Raw genomic sequence first — 23,914 nt, forward strand, 5'->3', positions numbered from 1 at the left:
TTGTCCTGACAGACAAACAACAATAACATTACTATGTACAAACCTTTGCCAATTTGGATGAGATCTTCACATTCTTTGCCGCCATTCAATGCAGGTCTTGTCACATATCTTACTCTGTATCTGGTTCCAGAGGCATCAGGAGCACTCCAGTCGGTCCAGTCAGACATGATACATGGAAGTGGTACTGAAATTGAAGAAATGTACATTAGCCTTAAAAACACATAATGGCTTATAGCATACCATGTAGAATGGATTTTACCCATTTTTTAAGGTAATCTAGAAATTTGTAGTTTTGATGTCCATGTTTTTGGTATACTGTGGATTCATTTATTTTCATGGGTACCAATTTTCGTGGATTGAGTTAAACTTGCATGCTCGTGGATATTAAATTTCGTGGTTTTGCCAAATTATGCTCACAAGCCTATGGAAAATTTGGTAATTGTTGTACATTTAATTTCGTGGTTCAACTGTTCCCACGAAAATCCACGAAAATTGGTATCCAACGAATAATAATGAATCCACAGTATATCATTTGCAATCATCTAGAGAATTTTTCTTTTAATATCAGTCAAATCAAAAATTTGAGCAATGAACCTATCAGCCAATCATCCAGTCATTGTTATTTTCATTGTTTCATACTTTATAATTCTTTTCATGAACTTCTGCATGTAAAATAAGTAGTAATATATTCTGAAAAATGTATCTTGTTTAAGGACAAGATTTTCTAAACTGAAACTCAAATCAAATAGTTAAAACACAAAGAAACTATTCGTGTATTACTTCTACATTCAAGAATTTAAAAAGAAGTTGCCACTTTTTGTGTTTTTACAAACCTTTGCCAAGTTGGATGAGATCTTCACATTCTTTGCCACCATTCAATGCTGGTCTTGTCATATATCTTACTCTGTATCTGGTTCCTGAAGCATCAGGTGCACTCCAGTCGGTCCAGTCAGACATGATACATGGAAGTGGTACTGTAAAGCAAATAAGACATATCTTAGTATTCAAGTTGATATTTTTTTTCATATAAAAACATTGTTTTTTATTATATTTTTAAATTAGATTAGTAACAATTTTTTTTTGCTTCAGTGACACACAGAATTATGAGTCATAATCCGAAGAATAATTCCTAATCCTGAGACAAACATGTACAGCAGTGAAAGAAAAATTTTAGCAGAAAATTGCAAAATTTTTTTATTATCCTTTTATGCATTACTGATGTATATATACCATGTACATGGTTGTATTTTTTAGTTTTTTTCAACAAAAAGTTTATGTTTTCTATGACAAGAGCTGTAAGGAAGATGAGTTGTAAAACTAACTGTGTAACCATTTTTAAATAAAGTTATATCATCTTAAGCTTAACAATTTTAATCAAACAGATGCGGATTCATTACCAATGATAACCATCAACTCTAGATATCATTAGACAAGGATGCAACTTATTTGATATTTCAAATACCTTTGCCAAGTTGGATGAGATCTTCACATTCTTTGCCGCCATTCAATGCTGGTCTTGTCATATATCTTACTCTGTATCTGGTTCCTGAAGCATCAGGTGCACTCCAGTCGGTCCAGTCAGACATAATACATGGAAGTGGTACTGTTGATAAGAAATGTAAAAATAAAATTCAAGACTATGGGAAAAGATGATATACACTGTAGCTAATGGGAATTACAATCAGTTGCCCTGTTAGATTTTTAATTATTAAAGGGTAGGTGATTGTGAATTTAAAACAAACTGAATTTTAAAAGCATTGAAATCAGATAAATATAAAAATAATTTTATAAGATTAAGTTAGCCATACCTTTGCCAAGTTGGATGAGATCTGGACATTCTTTGCCGCCATTCAATGCAGGTCTTGTCATATATCTTACTCTGTATCTGGTTCCAGAGGCATCAGGTGCACTCCAGTCAGACCAGTCAGACACAATACATGGAAGTGGTACTGTTGATAAGAAATGTAGGCCAATATTATAGATGCCTCTGTTTTAAATTTTAGAGTCAAACTGTCAAAATGAAGTGTATGCCATAGTAAAAAACAAAAGTGTCAATGCAAAAATTAGATTTGAATCATATTGTCAAAGTATAGACTTCAACTGTGAGCTTGTATTATCACCTCTGTCATTTAAATTTGTATTAATATTTTGGTACTTGTGTCACAAATGTGTTATTTAGTTTTCATATGAGTTGTAATTTTTTTTTTCTATGATTTATCTAAAAAATCATGAGTTAAATAAACTGTAAGGTTATATTGAAAGGAAAGTAAGCTTTCATAAAAAAAACATATGGATTTCAATACCTAACAATTTCTCAAAAAGCCATGGATTAATTGAAAAGTGACAAACAAGTGAATTGGTTGAAATGCATATTAATTCGGTTATAAATGCACTCACCTTTGCCAAGTTGAATGAGATCTTCACATTCTTTGCCACCATTCAATGCTGGTCTTGTCATATATCTTACTCTGTACCTGGATCCAGAAGCATCAGGTGCACTCCATGCGGTCCAGTCAGACATGATACATGGAAGTGGTACTGTGAAGAAAAATCCGTCAAAATTAATTATGGCTACCAAATTTGTTTTGCAAATCATCTTTTAAATCAGTCTTTACTAACATTTTTTTTCAAGGTTTATCGAAAAGCTTCCACTCTCAAATATCAAACTGAAAATATCAACAATGAAAAAACAGCAAGAATATTTCACTTCCTTTAAAAAATGTTCAAAATAAAACATTTGAATCATCCTGGACATGTTCACTGCAATTATGCAATGGTGTTGCCCAATGACTCTGACCACCTACCTCAGATATCTAATCTAAAGTGGCATAACATAAATCATTGGATTTGAATTATTTATTTTCTCTCCAAAAATCACCATTAAGCTAATTACTTTTTTTTTTAAATATTCTCATCTTACAAACCTTTGCCAAGTTGGATGAGGTCTTCACATTCTTTGCCACCATTCAATGCTGGTCTTGTCATATATCTTACTCTGTATCTGGTTCCTGAAGCATCAGGTGCACTCCAGTCGGTCCAGTCAGACATGATACATGGTAGAGGTACTGAAATGAAACAGCATAAATGATTAGACTCCCAAAATTTGTTTCATTTGAAAACCAAAACATTAAGTACCAAGTGATCTACTTCCCATTTCATCATTTTTCAAGTTGATAAAAGATGCTTAAGTCAGTCTTTTTCAATTCTGAGTAAAACATACCAATCTATCAAATTTAATGTGTAAATTTACAAAGATAGAATTATTAATTGGCCATTGCCAATTATTGTAATTGAGTTTGTGCCATTAAAATATTTGTATTTGTATTTGTATTATTGACATATTTCATTAACAAGGGGAATACTTTAGGTGATAAAGATTTACAAGATACTAAATTGAAGACATGCATCATTTATGTATTTGGAAAAAGCATTTAGCGGTCTGTTTCCTTAAAATCATTGAAAAAAATACTGGGTAGTTAAGGACCAGTAAAATAAAATAAGGTCAACAGATGTTATAACGGAACACAGGTGCATGAAGAGAAATTTCTAGAAATAAGAGAAATATCTTTTTTGTCCACTGATTTCAAGTATCATTATTAAAGTGATGAACTCCCCCCTGGGTCACTGATACCCCCAGGAACTTGCAGACTTAAAAAGGTGACTGACCCAAGGGCAGTAATAAAAAATCATACCAAATTTTATGGTACCAAATTAAATATATATGGTCCCTCTCATAATATGCTTTTTGGAAGTTTTGTTAAAATCTCTATTATCTTGTCTTTTTTATTTGCAACAATTTTTTAAAAATAATATCCATCAGTGTAAAAGAGAAGATCAAACTGTTTATATGTAATGGCACACATGGTCCTCATTCTGTCGAAATTAATAATATATACCTTTGCCAATTTGGATGAGGTCTTCACATTCTTTGCCACTATTCAGTGCAGGTCTGACAACATATCGAAATCTGAATCTGCTTCCTGAAGCATCTGGTGCACTCCATGCGGACCAGTCAGACATGATACATGGCAATGGTACTGGAATAAAAATAAAATACTTTGCTGATTTTTAATATATGAATATTTGTTTTTGTGCATCCACAATTATATGTAGAAATAAACTATGGTATGATTCTCAATGCCAAAAATATAAACCAAAGGCAATAATTTGTGTATAAATGACTACAAATAACATTATGGCTGCCAACAATGCATAATAAAATGTACTGTTAAGAAAGCTATCAAAGCCCCATGATTTTTAATGAACTTCAAAAGTTGATATTGAAAGTAAATATCACATGTGCTATTGGTAATTTTCTTTTTTTTTTTAGCTCTCCCTTACAGAAGTCAATTCTTTTTTTTGAAAATTTTCAACTTCTGATTCCTAAATTTTTCTACTGCTAAAAGTCATTTGAATAAAACACTCACTAAAGTAGTCAGTTTACAGATAGTCCAGAATTATATTCCTTTCATCTTAAATTTCATATGCAAGCACAAAATCCTCAGAGCAAAAAATTATTTGCCTTACTTTCAAATTTATCCCATTCTTTTACATTTGACACTTCTAAGAATTTTTTTAAACATTGAACAAATAATGCAATTGACACATAGCAAGATATATTTCTAATGACCTTTTTTAAGTTGGAGAAGATCTTCACATTCTTTTCCACCATTAAGAGAAGGTCTGACAACATATCTGAATCTATAGACTGTTCCTGATGCATCAGGTCCAATCCATTTACTCCAGTCACTCATTAGACATGGCAGAGCAACTGTAAAATAATAAATACTTTAATTGCAATGTAACTTATACAAAATATGCATATTCTTTGTATAAATAATTAATACTATGAACTAATTCTAGGTATTAGAATAAATATAGTGACTTTTTATGAAAGTATTCTGTAATATCAATTTTGGTGAGACAACATGGACCTAAAACTCGTAAATATTAAGTTCATTTTGCCTTTAGTGCAAAATGAAACTAAAATTTCATAAAAGATCACAACTGAAACTAGCTATGAGATTTTTGAAAATGTTGGTCCTGGTTAAAACCACCATTTCAAGTTATCTCACCAAAATCAGTACTACCTATACAATAAATTATCATTTAACAGCAAGAGATTTCCAGACCTAGTAGCCAGTACATTAAGCATTTTTTCTACTAGGAATGTTTCTGTATAAACAAACCTTTTTTGAGTTGAAGAAGATCTTCACATTCTTTGCCACCATTAAGAGCTGGTCGTACTACATATCTGTATCTAAAGATAGTTCCAGAGGCATCAACTGTTGACCATTTAGTCCATTCACTCATGATACATGGCAATGGTACTGAAATATTATACTTCACCATTAACTTTCAGTAATTTGTATTAAACAAAATTAATTTTAGTCATATTGTTTTCAGTGAACATGGTAGACATTAACATTTCAAAAGTTAATTTAGATAAGGTTTTCCATCAAGCATTGTGCAAGTTGTACCTTCTTAGATTTTTCTATTCAAACTTTATATTCAAATTACAATAAAAACTGTAATTTTTGTTCAAATATTTTGTACTCTGAAATTTCCAAAATACAATCCAATTAATCCTATGAATGGTACCAACCTTTGCCAATTTGGATGAGGTCTTCACATTCTTTGCCGTTATTCAATGCTGGTCTTGTTACATATCTTACTCTGTATCTTGATCCTGTGGCATCAGGTGCACTCCATGCGGTCCAGTCAGACATGATACATGGAAGTGGTACTGGAAAATATTGTCATAAAATATGTTTACTACAAATCACCTTTAACATATAATTAATGGTAAGTTTTTGCTTCTGAACTTCTATCACTGCAGCATTAAAATATTTATCAGTTCATTTCAAATACTCTTAAATTCATTCTACTCTTTTATTCTATATATTATAGATTTTTTTTTCTGACAGGTAAATGTTAATAAAATGTCCATACCTTTGCCAAGTTGAATGAGGTCTTCACATTCTTTGCCGCCATTCAATGCAGGTCTTGTCATATATCTTACTCTGTATCTAGTTCCAGAAGCATCAGGTGCACTCCAGTCGGTCCAGTCGGACATGATACATGGAAGTGGTACTGAAATATAAGAAAGGCATATCGTGCTTAAACAAATCCCTAGTTGAAACATAATATATTTTCTACTTACTTGCAATAGTAGTATTTGTTTTAGAAGCCTTTTATAATGATCTGTTTACCCTTGGGTAGCACCTGAGATTACCCCAGTTTTTGGTGGGGTTTGTTTTGCTCAGTCTTTATTTTGTATGTTGTGTTTTGTGTACAATTGTTTGTCTTTTGGGTTTTTTTTTCTTTTTAGTCATGGGATCGTCTGTTTATTTTCAATATATGAGTTTCAATGTCCCTCTGGTTTCTTTCACACCTCTTTTAAAGCGTCAATTTGATTACAATTTGTATGTATAATAAAATTGAGAATGGAAATGGGGAATGTGTCAAAGAGACAACAACCCGACCAAATAAAAAAGAACAGCAGAGGGTCACCAACAGGTCTTCAATGTAGCGAGAAATTCCCGCACCCGGAGGCGTCCTTCAGCTGGCCCCTAAACAAATATATACTAGCCCAGTGATAATGAACGCCATACAAATTTCCAAATTGTACACAAGAAACTAAAATTAAAATAATACAAGACTAACAAAGGCCAGAGGCTCCTGACTTGGGACAGGCGCAAAAATGCGGCGGGGTTAAACATGTTTGTGAGATCTCAACCCTCCCCCTATACCTCTAACCAATGTAGTAAAGTAAACGCATAACAATACGCACATTAAAATTCAGTTCAAGAGAAATCCGAGTCTGATGTCAGAAGATGTAACCAAAGAAAATAAACAAAATGACAATAATACATAAATAACAACAGACTACTAGCAGTTAACTGACATGCCAGCTCCAGACTTCAATTAAACTGACTGAAAGATTATGATTTCATCATCTGAACATCAGGCACAATCCTTCCCGTTAGGGGTTTAGTATCATACCATCATAACATATATGAGAAGAACATAACCCGTGTCATGCCAACAACTGTTTTTAGAATAAATGTGTTTAGTTCCGATGCAAAGACCTTATCAGTGACTCAATATTAACGCCAAAATATGTTTATCAAAATTTATGATGCAATTCTTAATTTTTGAGAAACCGATTCCTTTGCTTTTATCACAAAAACAAAAACATTGCCAAAAAAATATTTGAATTAACAGTAATCTTATTTTACAATAGAGTATATGAAATAAAATTTGAACATGAAGAATTAAATATATAATACAGAAAGTAAGTAAGATTCATAGGTTGCTGTCCATACCTTTGCCAAGTTGGATGAGGTCTTCACATTCTTTGCCACCATTCAATGCTGGTCTTGTCATATATCTTACTCTGTATCTGGTTCCAGATGCATCAGGTGCACTCCAGTCGGTCCAGTCAGACATGATACATGGAAGTGGTACTACAATTAAAATGAATTGCTTTAGCATACAAGATTGAAATGCAATATCAACTTCAGGATTGAAATAAAATAAAAGTCTCTCAGGAAGCACTTCATGCTGTCAAAATGTTGTACTAATAATAGTGATTTTTGTATTTATATTGCGATAATTTATATTTTTTTCTATAGCCATTGACAATTTTGCCCCCCAAAAAATGTTACCGAAATTCAATCCCCTATAAGCCTTTAAAATTGTGTTTAATGAATAAAAGAAACAAAAAAAAGATTAGGTTCTTTTATAAAGATGTGGTCTAAATTTAATTCCATCATAAGAATTCAATTATATTGAAAGCATAAAATAACAACAAACCTTTGCCAAGTTGGATAAGATCTTCACATTCTTTGCCACCATTCAATGCTGGTCTTGTCATATATCTTACTCTGTATCTGGTTCCAGAAGCATCTGGTGCACTCCAGTCAGTCCAGTCAGACATGATACATGGAAGTGGTACTACAAAATATGTTTTTAAATTATGGCAATATGTTTGAAATTATTAAAAACACAAAAATATTAATACATGTATAATAGATCATAATACAGGAACATTTTTAAATGAAATGGCTACAAAAAAAGAGAAAGTTGAAAAAAAATCTAAAATTTCTCAAATCTCTTGTTAATGAAAATGAACAACAATGTCATCTAAAAATCATACTAATTCCCATATGATATAAATTATTCCCTCGGCTAAAAAGCCAAAAACAAAATACTGTACAAAGAAATAACTCAGAGACAAAAAAAAGCATATAATTTTATTATAATAATTAAATGCCATTGGTCTGTCACACTTTCAGTATTTGTTTCAGTCGAATTACAGGTATCTCAAAATATTTCTCTGGTTTGACTGACTTCGAGTTAAGGAGAGTTGACTGTAAATAAATTTGAGAACAAAAAGAAGACAAGCTCTCCGTTTTAACAGCTAACAAACCTTTGCCAAGTTGGATAAGATCTTCGCATTCTTTGCCGCCATTCAATGCTGGTCTTGTCATATATCTAACTCTGTATCTGGTTCCAGAGGCATCTGGTGCACTCCAGTCAGACCAGTCAGACATAATACATGGAAGTGGTACTGCAATATTAAATAAAACCCTATCATTCATTTACTTAATTCATATTAAAAGAAGGAGATGAGTGTGTGTGATTCAATTGTCATTATCATTGTCAACCATTTTCTAAAACATTGAAAATATAAAACAGGAAAAAGTTTCACAAAAATTGTCAATGATTTAGCACCCCTTTCATATCCTGTGAATTACATGCTTTGGAAAATGATTAGAAATGATGGATGATACCAAATTAAAGCATCTACTTCAATTAGATACATTTGTAAACCAATAGAGATACCAATAATTAAATTTTCAAATTTGTTGTAATTAAATATACTACAGGAAATAAGTTCAATAACACACAAAATTTAATGATAAAAATAATATAATGTGAAAATTATACAAACAGACATTCTATGCTTGAACATAAAAATGGTTGCAACAAAATACAACAATTCATACCTTTGCCAAGTTGGATGAGATCTGGACATTCTTTGCCACCATTCAATGCAGGCCTTGTTGTGTATCTTACTCTGAATCTTGATCCAGAAGCATCAGGTGCACTCCATGTGGTCCAGTCAGACACAATACATGGAAGTGGTACTGTAACAAGATGAAACAGAAATAAATATTGCAGTAATAATTTTTGAGTTATACAGAAAATCTGTGTAGGAAAGCTTCTGATATTTCCCGTGTTAGTTACATTCTCAATGTTTTTCTAAGGCATAATGTAAAGGAAGGCCTTGTCATATAACTATCAATTTTTGTTTCATTTCTATTGTATTTTTTTCCCCCTTTTTCCCCCTTTTTTAAGAGCAATAACTCCTACAAGCAAAAATTTTGAAAAATTTTTCACTAAAGAGCCATGTACTCCATTGAGGAGTCAACTGATAATTTCCAAAATTCTGACTCATTTGTGGATCTTTTCATTTTTGCTATTTCAAGATTAAATTCATCAATTTCTGTTTGATAGATATAAGGCAAATGTGTGGGAGAGACACAACTCTTTTCCTTTTTCATACGAAACCAATCATAATTTTCATTTGGATTTGTAACAGAATTGTATTTGCTTCAATAGCTATTGTCTACAGAAATGTGTTTTATGTGTTGCCAAACCATCCAATAAATGTTTTTCTTGCATAGTCTTAACATGAAAATTATCATACAAACCTTTGCCAAGTTGAATGAGATCTGGACATTCTTTGCCGCCATTCAATGCTGGTCTTGTCATATATCTTACTCTGTATCTGGTTCCAGAGGCATCTGGTGCACTCCAGTCAGACCAGTCAGACACAATACATGGAAGTGGTACTGCAATATTAAATAAAACAAAAGTGGGTAAATATGACAATAGATAAACCCTCAAATAGGGTAAGTTATTCTTGCACATCTCCTAAATAGTAACTTTAATTTCTGATTAGCAAATCTTTTTAAAAACTTTGATGTAATTTTTAACCTTTTAAAGAAGGATGATTGACCTAACTATCAATGGTCGGTGTAGAATCTTATTTTTGATTAAATAATTACTTTAACTTTACACAGAATTTTCTATTGTATGTTGCTTCTATCAAAGGTTTTATAAGAAATAAAAAAACAAACATTATTCTATTCTATAGCTTAAATAATACTGAAGTATCTCTACAGAATGAAAAATACCTCTGCCGAGTTGGATCAGATCTGGACATTCTTTGCCGCCATTCAATGCAGGTCTGGTCATATATCTTACTCTGTATCTTGATCCAGAAGCATCAGGTGCACTCCATGTGGTCCAGTCAGACACAATACATGGTAGTGGTACTGTAATTTAGTTAAAATTGTTATGTTCAATGTTTCCAATTCTGACAGGATTATACCAGTATAAAAAAATGTTAGAAATGAATGGTACACCATGTACATTGGAATTGTCTATTATCAGAAATTTGTAAAAAAATATCCCTTTGATCCAACTGCCTAATAGTTTTTATTTAAATGAACAGCAATGCTCGAAAATGTACCACGAAATAATATCATGTTTTTCATGTTTATCTGTGTCAAGTTATCAACGAAATGCATACAATGTCTTGCATACACCCACACAGCTATCAATATGTTTTGTATAGGAAGAAAAGTTATTACTTAATTAAAGTGATTTCATATTCTACCCCAAGAAACATTTTATGAAGGCAAATTGGTTATAAGATGGGTAAGGGCATTTAATTTTCAATTATAAATTCACCAAATTGTTTATTGGCTCAGCTAACCCAGTTGGCAGAAAAGGTCTCAACAAATGATTACAACCAAAACCACATACTCTTTAATAAATTTTCTTACATAAGCTTTTGAAGACCTGTTGGTGACCTTCTGCTGTTGTCTGCTCTATGGTTGGGTTGTTGTCTCTTTGACACATTCCCCATTTCCATTCTCAATTTTATTATTTTGTTGACAGTTATATTATCCTAATAGAGAAATAATGGAAACTACCAGCTGTCTAGTACCACTATTTTGACTAATTATACATGATTTGTGTATCTTCAATCATGGGATCTTTATCATAGTACTCGAAAATGTGCAAGATTTAAACATTCTAAGGCAGTCAATACCTTTGCCAAGTTGGATGAGATCTGGACATTCTTTGCCGCCATTCAATGCAGGTCTTGTCATATATCTTACTCTGTATCTGGTTCCAGAGGCATCAGGTGCACTCCAGTCAGACCAGTCAGACACAATACATGGAAGTGGTACTGCAAATAAAAAATAAAAGAATGAGTAAATAAATCATATGACAACAAATACTTGTCATATATCTAGCTCTGTATATGGTTCTAGAAGAATCACAGGCACTCAAGTCAGACATGATATAAATTATAGCAATTAACATGTTTGCCATTCAAAATGATCTATACTGTGGACATGATGGATTCTTTTAATTTTTCAGGATACTAATTTTCGTGAATCGTTAAATATTTAGTTTGTGGTTCCTGTTTATTTACTCACAAAATCCAGGAAAATTCATATCCCATGAATATTAATGAAAACACTATAAGTTTGACAAATTGCACTTCAATTTTTCATGTTCAATGTTTGATTGTACAGGTTTTGTTGGAATTGTAATTAGAATGTGAATGAAGTCGCTTTTATGGACTGTTAGCTATCCAAGAAAGCTAGTTTAATGTATCATAATTTCAAAATTGTTTAAAAATCTATATACTTACAAAATAGAAAAACAGAGCATCATCTCGACATGAAAATAAATGTTGCAGGACATATAAATAAATATTTTTAACTAATAAATGTAAGAAGTTATGGAACATATCATACCTCTGCCGAGTTGGATGAGATCTGGACATTCTTTGCCGCCATTCAATGCTGGTCTTGTCATATATCTTACTCTGAATCTTGATCCAGAAGCATCAGGTGCACTCCAGTCGGACCAGTCAGACACAATACATGGAAGTGGTACTGAAAAAATGCATAAAATAAACTTCAGGGTTTTCATTTAAGTTGACAGTATTTTCAAAATTACGAATTCACATATTTGAAGGCATTCATCAGATAATTTCTTAGTTTTTTTGTGTTTTATTTTTTAATACAGTTCTTTCAGTTTTTTTGTGATGCTGTGTTGCCATTTCATTTTCATAATCCTTTTATACATAGAAAATGTGAAATAAATATTGCTTTATATGTAAAAGAACTAGTAATGAGCAAATAAAGCATAATTGTTTCCAGGATTTGTCAAGAAACTCAGAAATTCTTGTAACAAACCTTTGTTAAGTTGGATGAGATCTGGACATTCTTTGCCACCATTCAATGCTGGTCTTGTCATATATCTGACTCTGTATATAGATCCAGAGGCATCTGGTGCGCTCCATGCAGACCAGTCGGACACAATACAAGGAAGTGGTACTGAAACAAAAATGTACCGAATGTTAAAAAGTTCAAATATAATGCTTGAAATGGACTAATTCAGAAATGGTGTTTAGCAATGAGAAAGTCACTGTTGTGGCCATTTTGATTAGCCAAGCAGTCATTTGTTAAGAGCTAAGAATGGACACCATGATTTATGGGGCTTAATATTAATTTCTCAATTGTTTATTACCAAAATGTCCATTGTAAAATAAAAACTATAATTTATTGTACATAACTGCATAAAACAAAAGGAAAAGTCATGGATACCTTTGCCAAGTTGGATGAGATCTTCACATTCTTTGCCTCCATTGAGTGCTGGTCTCAAAACATATCTTACTCTGAATCTGGTTCCAGATGCATCAGGTGCACTCCAGTCAGACCAGTCAGACATGATACATGGTAGTGGTACTGAAATGAAAGTAATAAGAATTAAAATCAGTATAACTAAAATACCTAATCAATCTTTACATCAGAGTGTATTTCTATATTCATGATTTAAAGCAATTTTAGTCTGGATCCTAGTCAACTATCAGCTCTATGAGGATACCAGGTTATTGTGTATAGAGTGTTCCCATTTTTCACAAGAAAATAGCAAATTTGTAGTATGGATTAACTTTAAAGATTGTAAATGAACGGGAATACCTTTTTTGAGTTGGAGAAGGTCTTCACATTCTTTGCCGCCATTAAGAGCAGGTCTTACAACATATCTGTATCTGTAAATTGTTCCTGTGGCATCAGGTGCTGAGAATTTAGTCCATTCACTCATGATGCATGGCAATGGCACTGAAAGTAATATGTAAATGGTTTTAAAAAAAAAATCAAGAGGTGTTCATTCAGTTTTACACGCTAAAATGTAATTTGCAATTGCAAAAAGACAAATCTTAGTATTCTCCTCCATGAGGCAAGGTTGAGGGTTGAAATATGAATAATATCCCTAATCATTTGCAAGAAAAAAATATAGAGTATATATGTCTACCTTTGGTGAGTTGCATAAGATCTGCACATTCTTTTCCACCATTAAGTGCTGGTCTGACCATGTATCTAACTCTATATCTTGTTCCTGTAGCATCAGGTGCTGACCATGCTGACCAGTCGCTGACAATACATGGAAGTGGTACTGAAAACATAGATTTATTAATAGAAATAATAATTTTATTTACTTTTGCTATTATATCTTTTTGAAATGCAAATTGATAGTCTGTAGTGCTCTTTTAGTTCTCAGTTACAACAACCAACAACAGTTAGGATATATAACACATAAATCTGTGTTGTTATATTTTTCCGGGAACAATGAATGTTAAAAGCAAAATCAATCTTTTAAAAAGTTTTTAAATCGTAACTATTTATGTTCCTAATAACATCTTCATTTTATTGTGGGTACCAATTTTCATAGATGAGGTAAAAATTGTATATTTGTGGTTTGATTTTGTTGTTTTTCTAATTTCTGCAGAAAGCCTATAGATACTTGTACTTCCTTGACCATTTTTCATTCACTTTTTGTATTGTGATTGATCTTATTACATATGCAATGAATGTCCTTTTGATAAGAAATCTTTAAAACACATCAAGTTAAAAATTTAAGCAAGCTGTTACCTTTTCTGAGTTGCATGAGGTCTTCACATTCTTTGCCGTCGTTGAGAGCAGGTCTGACAACATATCTAACTCTGTATATTGTTCCTGTGGCATCAGGTGCTGTCCATGCGGTCCAATCACTCATGATACATGGCAGTGGTACTAAAATTAAAGTTGAAATGTTAATTGGTGATTGTCAATTATTTTTTAATCTTATATTGCATATGAAATTGGGGATTGTCAATTATTTTTTAATCTTATATTGCATATGAAATTTTATTCATTTGGTTGTTACAGACTGTTCAATATCTTATACTAAAGGGTACTTTTTGAAAAGCCAAACTACTTACAAAGTTCTTTATATTCTTAAATATCTATTCCTGAAAATACAACATCCACCAATTATTAATTTCTAGTGCTACTTCAGGAATTTTCTTTTGAATAAAAATGTAGTTTATTTTAAAAATTAAACATAATTTCATGCAATAGAAAAAACGAATGCTCACAATGTTTAGCCACAATTATGTAAAATTTCTTCAACAAGAATGTGTCCAAAGTACACGGATGCCCCACTCGCACTATCCTTTTCCATGTTCCATGGACCGTGAAATTGGGTAATTATCTAATTTGGCATTAAAATTAGAAAGATCATATCATAAGCAACAAGTGTACTAAGTTTCATCCTTGCCCTATGTGCCAAAAGGCATAACAAGGACTAAGTACAAGTAAGTAAGTACTAAGTTTCAAGTTGATTGGACTTCAGCTTCATCAAAAACTACCTTGACCAAAAACTTTAACCTGAAACTCCCACTTTCATTTTCTATGTTCAGTGGACCGTGAAATTGGGGTCAAAAGTCTAATTTGGCTTAAAAATTAGAAAGATCATCTCATAAGCAACAAGTGTACTAAGTTTCAAGTTGATTGGACTTCAGCTTCATCAAAAACTACCTTGACCAAAAACTTTAACCTGGACGGATGAACGGAACCACAGACGGACGGACGAACGGAGCCACAGACCAGAAAACATAATGCCCCTCTACTATCGTAGGTGGGGCATAAAAATTATACATCAGTGTAACTCAATATAAACACTCACCTTTGCCTAACTGTAAGAGATCAGCACATTCTTTGCCGCTATTAAGTGCAGGTCTGACCATATATCTGTATCTAAATCTTGATCCTGTGGCATCAGGTGCTGTCCATGCGGTCCAGTCACTCATGATACATGGCAGTGGTACTAAAAAATACATTAAGGATTATCATATGCATTTAAATCAAAAAATCATCATAATTAATTGACAACTTATAAACTATCCAGGGGACTTACTGAATTATACATTCAGGTTCCTGATTTGGAAAAAAAACATGTTTTGTGAGAAAAATATAAGACAAGAATTTATGAAATTAGAACGAAAGTTTTGAAAGTCATCCTCCTGGTATAAAACATCATGGACAGAAATTTTATTTTCATAACTTTTAAGAGCTGGTAATAAATATACCGTAATTATTAGTAAAATCTAGTTTTATCTGAATCATGTTGTTTTAAAAATGATTTTGGTCAGTTTCTGCTAGTATCATAGACCAAAACTAGCCTAATGCTAACCCTAAACAAACTCTCACCCTAAAGTCAAGGTCCCCTAAAGAAAAAGAAGGACACATATATATTCAAAAGCAAATATTACCTTTGTTGAGTTGCATGAGGTCTTCACATTCTTTGCCTCCATTGAGAGCAGGTCTGACAACATATCTGACTCTGTATATTGTTCCTGTGGCATCAGGTGCACTCCATGCAGTCCAGTCAGACATGATACATGGTAGTGGTACTAAATAGTAAAAGAAGAAAAAAATGTAATCACTGGTAGCCTAAAGTGCAAGCAACTACTTCTCAGATGAGCTTTTTGAATATTTAGTATTTAAAAATTAGTTTTTAGTACTTATCATTTTTAAATTTTGAAACTTATTTGAATTTGTTTCAGTAGTTCTGTAGGAGGAAGATTTATGATGAAAATTTTTCATTTGGTCATGAAAGTTACAAAAATACCTTTTTTAAGTTGGAGAAGATCTTCACATTCTTTGCCACCATTCAGAGCAGGTCTTACTACCATTCTGAATCTGTATGTGGTTCCTGTGGCATCAGGTGCACTCCATGCGGTCCAATCACTCATTATACATGGCAGTGGTACTGAAATTTAAAAGTTGAAATTATATATGGTATTTGTCGATCTCTTTGTGATTTTCCTAATCAATTTTATCAGCACATTAATTTTTCTGCTAAGTGAATCATTTATAGTTGCCAAAAAAAATTAAAAAAAAAAGTTTCAGTGCATTGGATTTATAGTCATTCATGGGTACCAAGTTTTGTGTGTATCGGTAAAGATAAGTCCAATTTTTCAACAAAGAATATATACTTCTTATTGGCTTGCATGCTGTCTCTGGCAAAAACAGGAAACAAATATCAACGAAAATTAGTACTCATAAAAATAAACAGTTCCACAGTGATTGTAAACATATTGATTTATTCCATAATATCCAACACAATCTAAATAAAATCTAGCTCCCAAAAATATGTATCTACCTTTGCCAATTTGGAGAAGATCTGGACATTCTTTGCCGCTATTAAGTGCAGGTCTGACTGTATATCTGAATCTAAATCTAGTTCCTGTGGCATCAGGTGCTGACCATGTTGACCAATCACTGACAATACATGGCAGTGGTACTGAAAATAATCAAAATTGTTCAACATCAGCAATTTGATGTCAGTAGCATGACAAATGGCAATTAAACAAAATATTCCTTTAAACTAAACAAAATTCAATACTTTGTAAAAATGTCTAAAATATTTGTAACTGGTGTTTGTTTTAATGAAATTTTTAATATATTTACTTCTTTATCATAAAACAGTTACCTTTTCTAAGTTGCATGAGGTCTTCACATTCTTTGCCGCCATTAAGAGCTGGTCTGACAACATATCTGACTCTGAAGACTGTTCCAGTGGCATCAGGTGCTGTCCATGCTGTCCAGTCACTCATGATACATGGCAGTGGTACTGAACATAAAGAATTTAATGTTATTATTTTGATCGACATATAATTTCTAAATGCATTTTTTTCAAGGCAATAGTCATGTTTAGCTTGACAATGTTCATTTCTTGTATCATCTTCTCAAACTCACAAAATATTTCATTTCATTTCTAAAACACAAAAAATTCAGAAATTCCAAAATGTAAAATGTCTGCAAGTTTGAATCTTCTTATACAGAAAAAGACAATGCATCAGAGGGAGTTGTAATTTTATTGCCATAAGTAAATAGTTTCTGAAGTTGAAATTAAGAGGCTATAATTGTTTGCTCCTTCTTCTTTTGAACTATGGTGGATAGTTGTCTCATTGGCAATCATACCACATCTCATTTTTATATAAATATTCACTGTATTTTACTTGCCAAATAAGTTTCCTAAAAACTTCCATTGATGTTGCTTTTATAGATAATCCAAATTTATAGAAAACAAATACAAGATTTGTAATGGGGTATGTTTATATACCTTTGCCGATCTGCATAAGATCTGGGCATTCTTTTCCACCATTAAGTGCTGGTCTGAGTGTGTATCTGACTCTATATCTTGTTCCTGTAGCATCAGGTGCTGACCATGCGGTCCATTCACTGACAATACATGGTAGTGGTACTGAAATAGAAATTAAGCTGTTAAGGCATTTTATTATTTTGTAGCTTCCAATACATTTATTCATTTCTGTGATACCGAGGATTTTTCATCTGAATGTACTCAATGAAGGTTAGTCCAAAACATATTCTGAGTTATGGAAATCTAGTTTATTTGAATTGGATCTATACTTAAAAATAAAGAAGAACATAAACTTTTTATATCACTACTTTTTGGCTGCTACATCAAAAGAGTAGTCAAAACAGAGCTAGATATATTTTTTTTGAAAGTCAACATGAGATAATATTTAAGTTTAATCATAAAAATATAGGCATATCTTGCGAGATACTAGAAAATGGATTCAACCATGAGAAGCGTGAATAATTCATTCAATTTGCAGCTTTAAATTTTGTTTAAATGCAATAACTTAACTTATCTAATCTTCAATTTGTAAAAATATCATTCAATTACATCTAATACAAATATTTAAAATATGGCATCGATGAAATACCTTTTTTGAGTTGCATAAGGTCTTCACATTCTTTGCCACCATTAAGAGCAGGTCTAACTACCATTCTAACTCTGAATGTGGTTCCTGTGGCATCAGGTGCAGTCCATTTGGTCCATTCACTCATGATACATGGCAATTGTACTAAAATAAAAGTAGAATTTTTAATTATAAAAATGCTGGCTTAATTATTGTGATTTTAGGAAAATCTGCACCCAGGTATACAAATATCAGAATGTGTGTTTTTGTATTTGCAATACACACCTAGTCACATTTTTCCATTAAAAAAAATTGCAATAATTTCTGAATATACATTATCCATTTAATTATGTCTTGGTATCAGTCATTAAATCTATCTTTTATTTAAGTCGAAAGTAAATTTCTTTCACAATTACAACTAAACAGAAGGATAAATAAATCATTCAATTTTATAGAAGTTAAAACAACAGTGATTCCTGGGCATTTTGATTTTCCTACTGCTGACAATTCTCAAATTGCTTCTTAAACAATCATAACAATAGGAAAGTAAAAAAAATGAATAGCTTTTTTCTCTAAATGTTTAACATTGAGCAATTTATAGAAAGAGAAAAGAGTTAGGGACGACATCAAAAGTTCAATGAAGGATAAAAAAACTTAATTCACATAGTTTTTTCACTGACCCCCACACCCCCCCTCTTAACTTAATTTGGGAAAAATTGATTGACCAATAGGGATATATGTAAAATCGATTTGAGATTAACAAAACTTGCAGCAATGTTGACCCCCCCACCCCCAAACTACTTGATTTAAGTTTTTTATCCTACATCGACCTTTTGATGTCGTCCCTTAATATAACATATTTTGAGATCACCTTTCTTGAGTTGCATGAGATCTTCACATTCTTTGCCGCCATTAAGAGCAGGTCTGACAACATATCTGTATCTGTATGTGGTTCCTGTAGCATCAGGTGCACTCCATTTGGTCCAATCACTCATGAGACATGGCAGAGGTACTAGAAATGAAACAAACAAAATTGTATGCTAAGTAAAATTTCTATGAAACTGTGGGTTCATTTACTTTTTTGTTGGTACCAATTTGTGTGTATTGAGGAAATCTTGATTTCAAAGTCTTACCAAAGCTTGAATATATACAAACCTATAGAACATTTGTAATTTGTAGAACATCTAATTTTGTTGTTTGTTTGAACCCACTAAACTCACAATAATTGGTATCCAATGAATACTTGTTGGCCATTTTGGCTTAACAAATGTGTTATATAAACACTCATTAATGATTGCTCTAGATCTTGCATCGAGATTAACCCCATATCTCCTTTTATTCAATTATCATGAACATGCATGAACTATTTGCCACTGGACATTAAGCTACCATTAATTAATCAATCCTTCCATTCATAATGGTTAAATTACTCAAGAAAATAAATGTATGTCCTCATACAAGACTTTACTGCTGATCAAATCAAATAAAATGTAACAAAATGAGGTACAATTCAGTGTTCACTTGAGATAAATTTCAAACTTAAAATTTGTGAGGTAAAGTAAGTACAAACTGAAATAGTTGAACTGAAATAACATTTATCTAGTAACAAAAATGAAAGTGGGAATAAACTAAATGATCTTAATGTGCATCTTATTACAATCACATGTTAACTCCATGCTTTCTTTTACAATTGTAAAACAGTCAAGTAAATTATAATGCAAACATTACCTTTGTTAAGTTGAAGAAGATCTTCACATTCTTTGCCACCATTGAGAGCAGGTCTGAGTACCATTCTAAATCTGTAGATGGTTCCTGTGGCATCTGGTGCACTCCAGGCGGACCAGTCAGACATAATACATGGTAGTGGTACTAAAATTAGAAAACAAATCTTTTGAATAACGTTCCTTAATATAAAATACAATTAATTAATATTTAAGATTTTAAAAAGTATTTACCTTCAGCTCATGAACTAATCTATGCAATTTGCCTCTTTATGTAGCAGACTAATTGTACTGGAGTTAAAATGTTCACCAAAATACTGTGCTAGAGAAAAAAAATATATTTAGAAATTACCTTTTTTGAGTTGTAGAAGGTCTTCACATTCTTTGCCACCATTAAGAGCAGGTCTGACAACATATCTGTATCTGTATGTGGTTCCTGTGGCATCAGGTGCACTCCATTTGGTCCAGTCACTCATGATACATGGCAGTGGTACTGAAAAAAATCATTTATCATATATCATTCCTGGTAAATAATTCTTTCTATAAGAACGTAAGTCTTACAAAATTTGAAGTTGTGTTCAACATAACTCACACATACATGTATGTTTAGAACACAAATTTTGTACTGCGAGTACTGTGTACAGTTTAATAAATGAAAAATATCATTCATAGTAAATGATCTGTCTCTATAATGTCATAAAAATTTGAAAAATAAGTACAAGAGAATTCACACATGTGTTGACCAATTTCTTGGAATTAGTCAATTCAAGCTCATCTTTTTACAAAGCCATTTTAAAATATTCAAGATATTCAAACCCTTTATGAAAACAAATAAGATAAAATTGAACAAGCTATGTATCAAGTTAGTTCATTTCTAAACTCAAAATTTTCATCATGCATACAAACCTTTAGCGATTTGAATGAGGTCGTCACATTCTTTTCCACCATTAAGAGCAGGTCTGACCATGTATCTTACTCTATATCTTGATCCAGTAGCGTCAGGTGCACTCCATGTGGTCCAGTCAGACATAATACATGGCAGTGGTACTATAAAACAATACACAAAAATTTAGAAGATGGCATTTAACAAGTCAACAAATTTAGTAGTTATACTTGCACTTAAAGTCACTAATGATTTTTCATTACTGTAAACCTAATGAAATTTGCACTAATAATTCTTCTCACAAAAATAGCAAAATTAGCAAAAATATCCCTTACGAAAGTAGTTGGTTTACAGCATATCAATTTTGTTATGGTAGGGAAAATCAATTTTAGCAACACATAATTTTTTTATTCCTTTTGATGAATTTACAGAGATGCTGTAAAAACATTCACACTACTAAAGAGTGCATGAGGACAACATACTGAATACAGACATCTTTTACCATCAGTATTTTCATGTGTCTCTTTTTAAACAATATATGGTCTAATATATTTTTAATCAAAATTACCTTTTTTAAGTTGAAGAAGATCTTCACATTCTTTGCCGCCATTAAGAGCAGGTCTGACAACATATCTATATCTGTAAATTGTTCCTGTGGCATCAGGTGCACTCCACTTGGTCCAGTCACTCATAAGACATGGCAGAGGTACTGAAAAAAAATCATTTATCATATATCATTCCTGGTAAATAATTCTTTCTATAAGAACGTAAGTCTTACAAAATTTGAAGTTGTGTTCAACATAACTCACACATACATGTATGTTTAGAACACAAATTTTGTACTGCGAGTACTCTGTAAAGTTTAATAAATGAAGGGTCAGATATTTACCAGCTACTTTCTTAATCTGTGACTGTATTCATTTGAAAAACGAAACAAATTTTCACAGAACAACTTTTTCCAATATTTTTCCAAGGGGTTCATAAAACACACCATTTTATTATTACAATGTAGGTTAAGGACTACACCAAGATTCAACAAAGTATATTTACATCATGAGTATTGAATTAAATACCTTTGCCAATTTGCATGAGATCGGGGCATTCTTTTCCACCATTAAGTGCTGGTCTGAGTGTGTATCTGACTCTATATCTTGTTCCTGTAGCATCAGGTGCTGACCATGCGGTCCATTCACTGACAATACATGGTAGCGGTACTGAAAGATACAATAAATTGTGTCATTTTTACCCTAAGAGGATATCTTCATGATTCATCTGGACCATAAAACCTAACTTTATGATTCATCTGGACCATAAAACCTAACTTCATGATTCATCTGGACCATAAAACCTAAGTAAACTATAGAAACATTGTAGAAAAATATGCTAAATGACAGCAATCCAACATAAAAACACTTAATAAACGGGTATTCTTAAATAATTTAGCCTATACAAAGCTTTAAACAAAATCTTCTTAGGAAGTTATTCATTTATAATTTTCAGTAAATAAATAATTTTTTAAACATTGACCTGGTATCTTAAGGGTTTAGAAAATGTCCTGCTTTACCTTTGCCGATTTGGATGAGGTCTTCACATTCTTTTCCACCATTCAATGCAGGTCTGACAACATATCTTACTCTGTATCTTGTTCCTGTGGCATCAGGTTTGCTCCATGCTGTCCAGTCAGACATGATACATGGTAATGGTCCTGCAGAAATAAAATTCATTTATAATATTCACATTTACTTTCAAATGTGGATGTTCATTTTTCATGTAGTTTATTAATATTTCAAACTCACTAAGGGATCTGAAATTTTTCAGATTTGTTCTTTGAACATGTTTAGTGAATACATGTATAAAAAAAATCCTTAAATTGCTAGCAATATGTCATTTTTCAAAAAAGACATACAACATAATCCTAAATGATGAAGTTTTGTATTTGGGTTAATATCCATTCTAAGTTATATGGATAACACGGTTTCCAGTATAATGTTTAGTGGATCACTGACTGTCCATTTTTTCTGATTTTCTGTTGCATTGGAGTTATCTGTTTGTCTTCTGTTAGTGGTTTTTGTTTATCCCCGCTTAGTCCATGTTAAGATAAACATAACAACAACAAGTTTACAATAAACAAATTCAGAAATTACCCTTTTTGAGTTGTAGAAGGTCGTCACATTCTTTGCCGCCATTAAGAGCAGGTCTTACAACATATCTGTATCTGTAGAATGTTCCAGTGGCATCAGGTCCAGCCCATGCGGTCCAGTCGGACATGATACATGGAAGTGGTACTGAAAAAAAAGGTTTTTATTTACACTTATTTTTCAACCTTAAACACTCCCTATTCACTTTGATTTGGTTACAAAGTTATACAAAAGTGATTGAGTATATTTTACCAGATAGCAGATACCATATGTGTTATACTGTAACTATGCCAAGCATTCAGAAAGTACTTTAGGTATATAAACCCTTGGGGATAAAAATATATAGCTTTTGACCAGTGTTTTATTAACAGGTTATATTAAAAAATAAAAATCACTGACATATTCAGAACACATTGGACAGGTTTTTGATTTTTGTAAAGTTGTGTTTTTTCACTGTATATCAAAAGTTAATATACAAAAAAACAACAAATATTCCTTACCTTTGGCAATTTGCATGAGATCTGGGCATTCTTTTCCACCATTAAGTGCAGGTCTGACTGTGTATCTGACTCTATATCTTGTTCCTGTAGCATCAGGTGCTGACCATGTGGTCCAGTCACTGACAATACATGGCAGTGGTACTGTAATAGAAAAGATTCATTTTAATTTGGATAAAAAAAAAACTTTCAATGACCATGAAGTTGGTGTTTTAGACCTTAAATTTGTTGATGAAGCTTTCGCACAATAAAATCCATAAGGTATGTTGACCTTGAGATGACCATTCTAGTTTCCACTATTGGGTATCTTTGTAGTATTGACATTTGTTCCAAACCACCTTTTTTTCATATAAATCTTGCCTAGTACAGAAAATTACAAAAATAATCTACTATATATATTTGAGCCAGGGCATTACTGCATCTGAAAATAGTCTAAACAGTTGGCTTCTTGTCCAGTAAAGGTGGGTCTGTTTCTTTATGAATCATATATTTTTTGTACTACTTAACAATACTAATTTTTTGAT

General features: G+C 32.2%; 2 protein-coding genes across 2 annotated transcripts in view; both read right to left on the minus strand.

Annotated features, from left to right (window-relative positions):
- Positions 1 to 180, minus strand: part of LOC143069219 (uncharacterized) — a 43,131-nt gene extending 42,951 nt beyond the window's left edge. The window contains exon 1 of the mRNA XM_076243749.1: positions 44 to 180. Coding sequence (XP_076099864.1) covers positions 44 to 167 — 124 coding nt within the window. The 5' untranslated portion in view covers positions 168 to 180. The remainder of the gene's footprint in view (positions 1 to 43) is intronic.
- A 645-nt stretch (positions 181 to 825) lies between these two features.
- The window catches only part of LOC143066844 (uncharacterized), a 47,148-nt gene continuing 24,059 nt past the window's right edge, over positions 826 to 23,914 (minus strand). Inside the window, exons 38-73 of the mRNA XM_076239655.1 lie at positions 23,394 to 23,534; positions 22,900 to 23,040; positions 22,320 to 22,460; positions 21,829 to 21,969; positions 21,324 to 21,464; positions 20,779 to 20,919; positions 20,225 to 20,365; positions 19,880 to 20,020; positions 19,023 to 19,163; positions 18,176 to 18,316; positions 17,548 to 17,688; positions 16,915 to 17,055; positions 16,585 to 16,725; positions 16,051 to 16,191; positions 15,692 to 15,832; positions 15,106 to 15,246; positions 14,031 to 14,171; positions 13,414 to 13,554; positions 13,080 to 13,220; positions 12,705 to 12,845; positions 12,294 to 12,434; positions 11,850 to 11,990; positions 11,132 to 11,272; positions 9,723 to 9,863; positions 7,819 to 7,959; positions 7,329 to 7,469; positions 5,953 to 6,093; positions 5,606 to 5,746; positions 5,190 to 5,330; positions 4,631 to 4,771; positions 3,897 to 4,037; positions 2,925 to 3,065; positions 2,398 to 2,538; positions 1,809 to 1,949; positions 1,463 to 1,603; positions 826 to 974 (exon numbers count right to left, since the gene is read on the minus strand). Of these exons, the coding sequence (XP_076095770.1) occupies positions 826 to 974; positions 1,463 to 1,603; positions 1,809 to 1,949; positions 2,398 to 2,538; positions 2,925 to 3,065; positions 3,897 to 4,037; positions 4,631 to 4,771; positions 5,190 to 5,330; positions 5,606 to 5,746; positions 5,953 to 6,093; positions 7,329 to 7,469; positions 7,819 to 7,959; positions 9,723 to 9,863; positions 11,132 to 11,272; positions 11,850 to 11,990; positions 12,294 to 12,434; positions 12,705 to 12,845; positions 13,080 to 13,220; positions 13,414 to 13,554; positions 14,031 to 14,171; positions 15,106 to 15,246; positions 15,692 to 15,832; positions 16,051 to 16,191; positions 16,585 to 16,725; positions 16,915 to 17,055; positions 17,548 to 17,688; positions 18,176 to 18,316; positions 19,023 to 19,163; positions 19,880 to 20,020; positions 20,225 to 20,365; positions 20,779 to 20,919; positions 21,324 to 21,464; positions 21,829 to 21,969; positions 22,320 to 22,460; positions 22,900 to 23,040; positions 23,394 to 23,534 (5,084 nt within the window). The remainder of the gene's footprint in view (positions 975 to 1,462; positions 1,604 to 1,808; positions 1,950 to 2,397; positions 2,539 to 2,924; positions 3,066 to 3,896; positions 4,038 to 4,630; positions 4,772 to 5,189; positions 5,331 to 5,605; positions 5,747 to 5,952; positions 6,094 to 7,328; positions 7,470 to 7,818; positions 7,960 to 9,722; positions 9,864 to 11,131; positions 11,273 to 11,849; positions 11,991 to 12,293; positions 12,435 to 12,704; positions 12,846 to 13,079; positions 13,221 to 13,413; positions 13,555 to 14,030; positions 14,172 to 15,105; positions 15,247 to 15,691; positions 15,833 to 16,050; positions 16,192 to 16,584; positions 16,726 to 16,914; positions 17,056 to 17,547; positions 17,689 to 18,175; positions 18,317 to 19,022; positions 19,164 to 19,879; positions 20,021 to 20,224; positions 20,366 to 20,778; positions 20,920 to 21,323; positions 21,465 to 21,828; positions 21,970 to 22,319; positions 22,461 to 22,899; positions 23,041 to 23,393; positions 23,535 to 23,914) is intronic.

The sequence above is a fragment of the Mytilus galloprovincialis genome, chromosome 3 (genome assembly GCF_965363235.1).
Source record: "Mytilus galloprovincialis chromosome 3, xbMytGall1.hap1.1, whole genome shotgun sequence".
NCBI classification, from domain to species: Eukaryota; Metazoa; Mollusca; class Bivalvia; order Mytilida; family Mytilidae; genus Mytilus; species Mytilus galloprovincialis.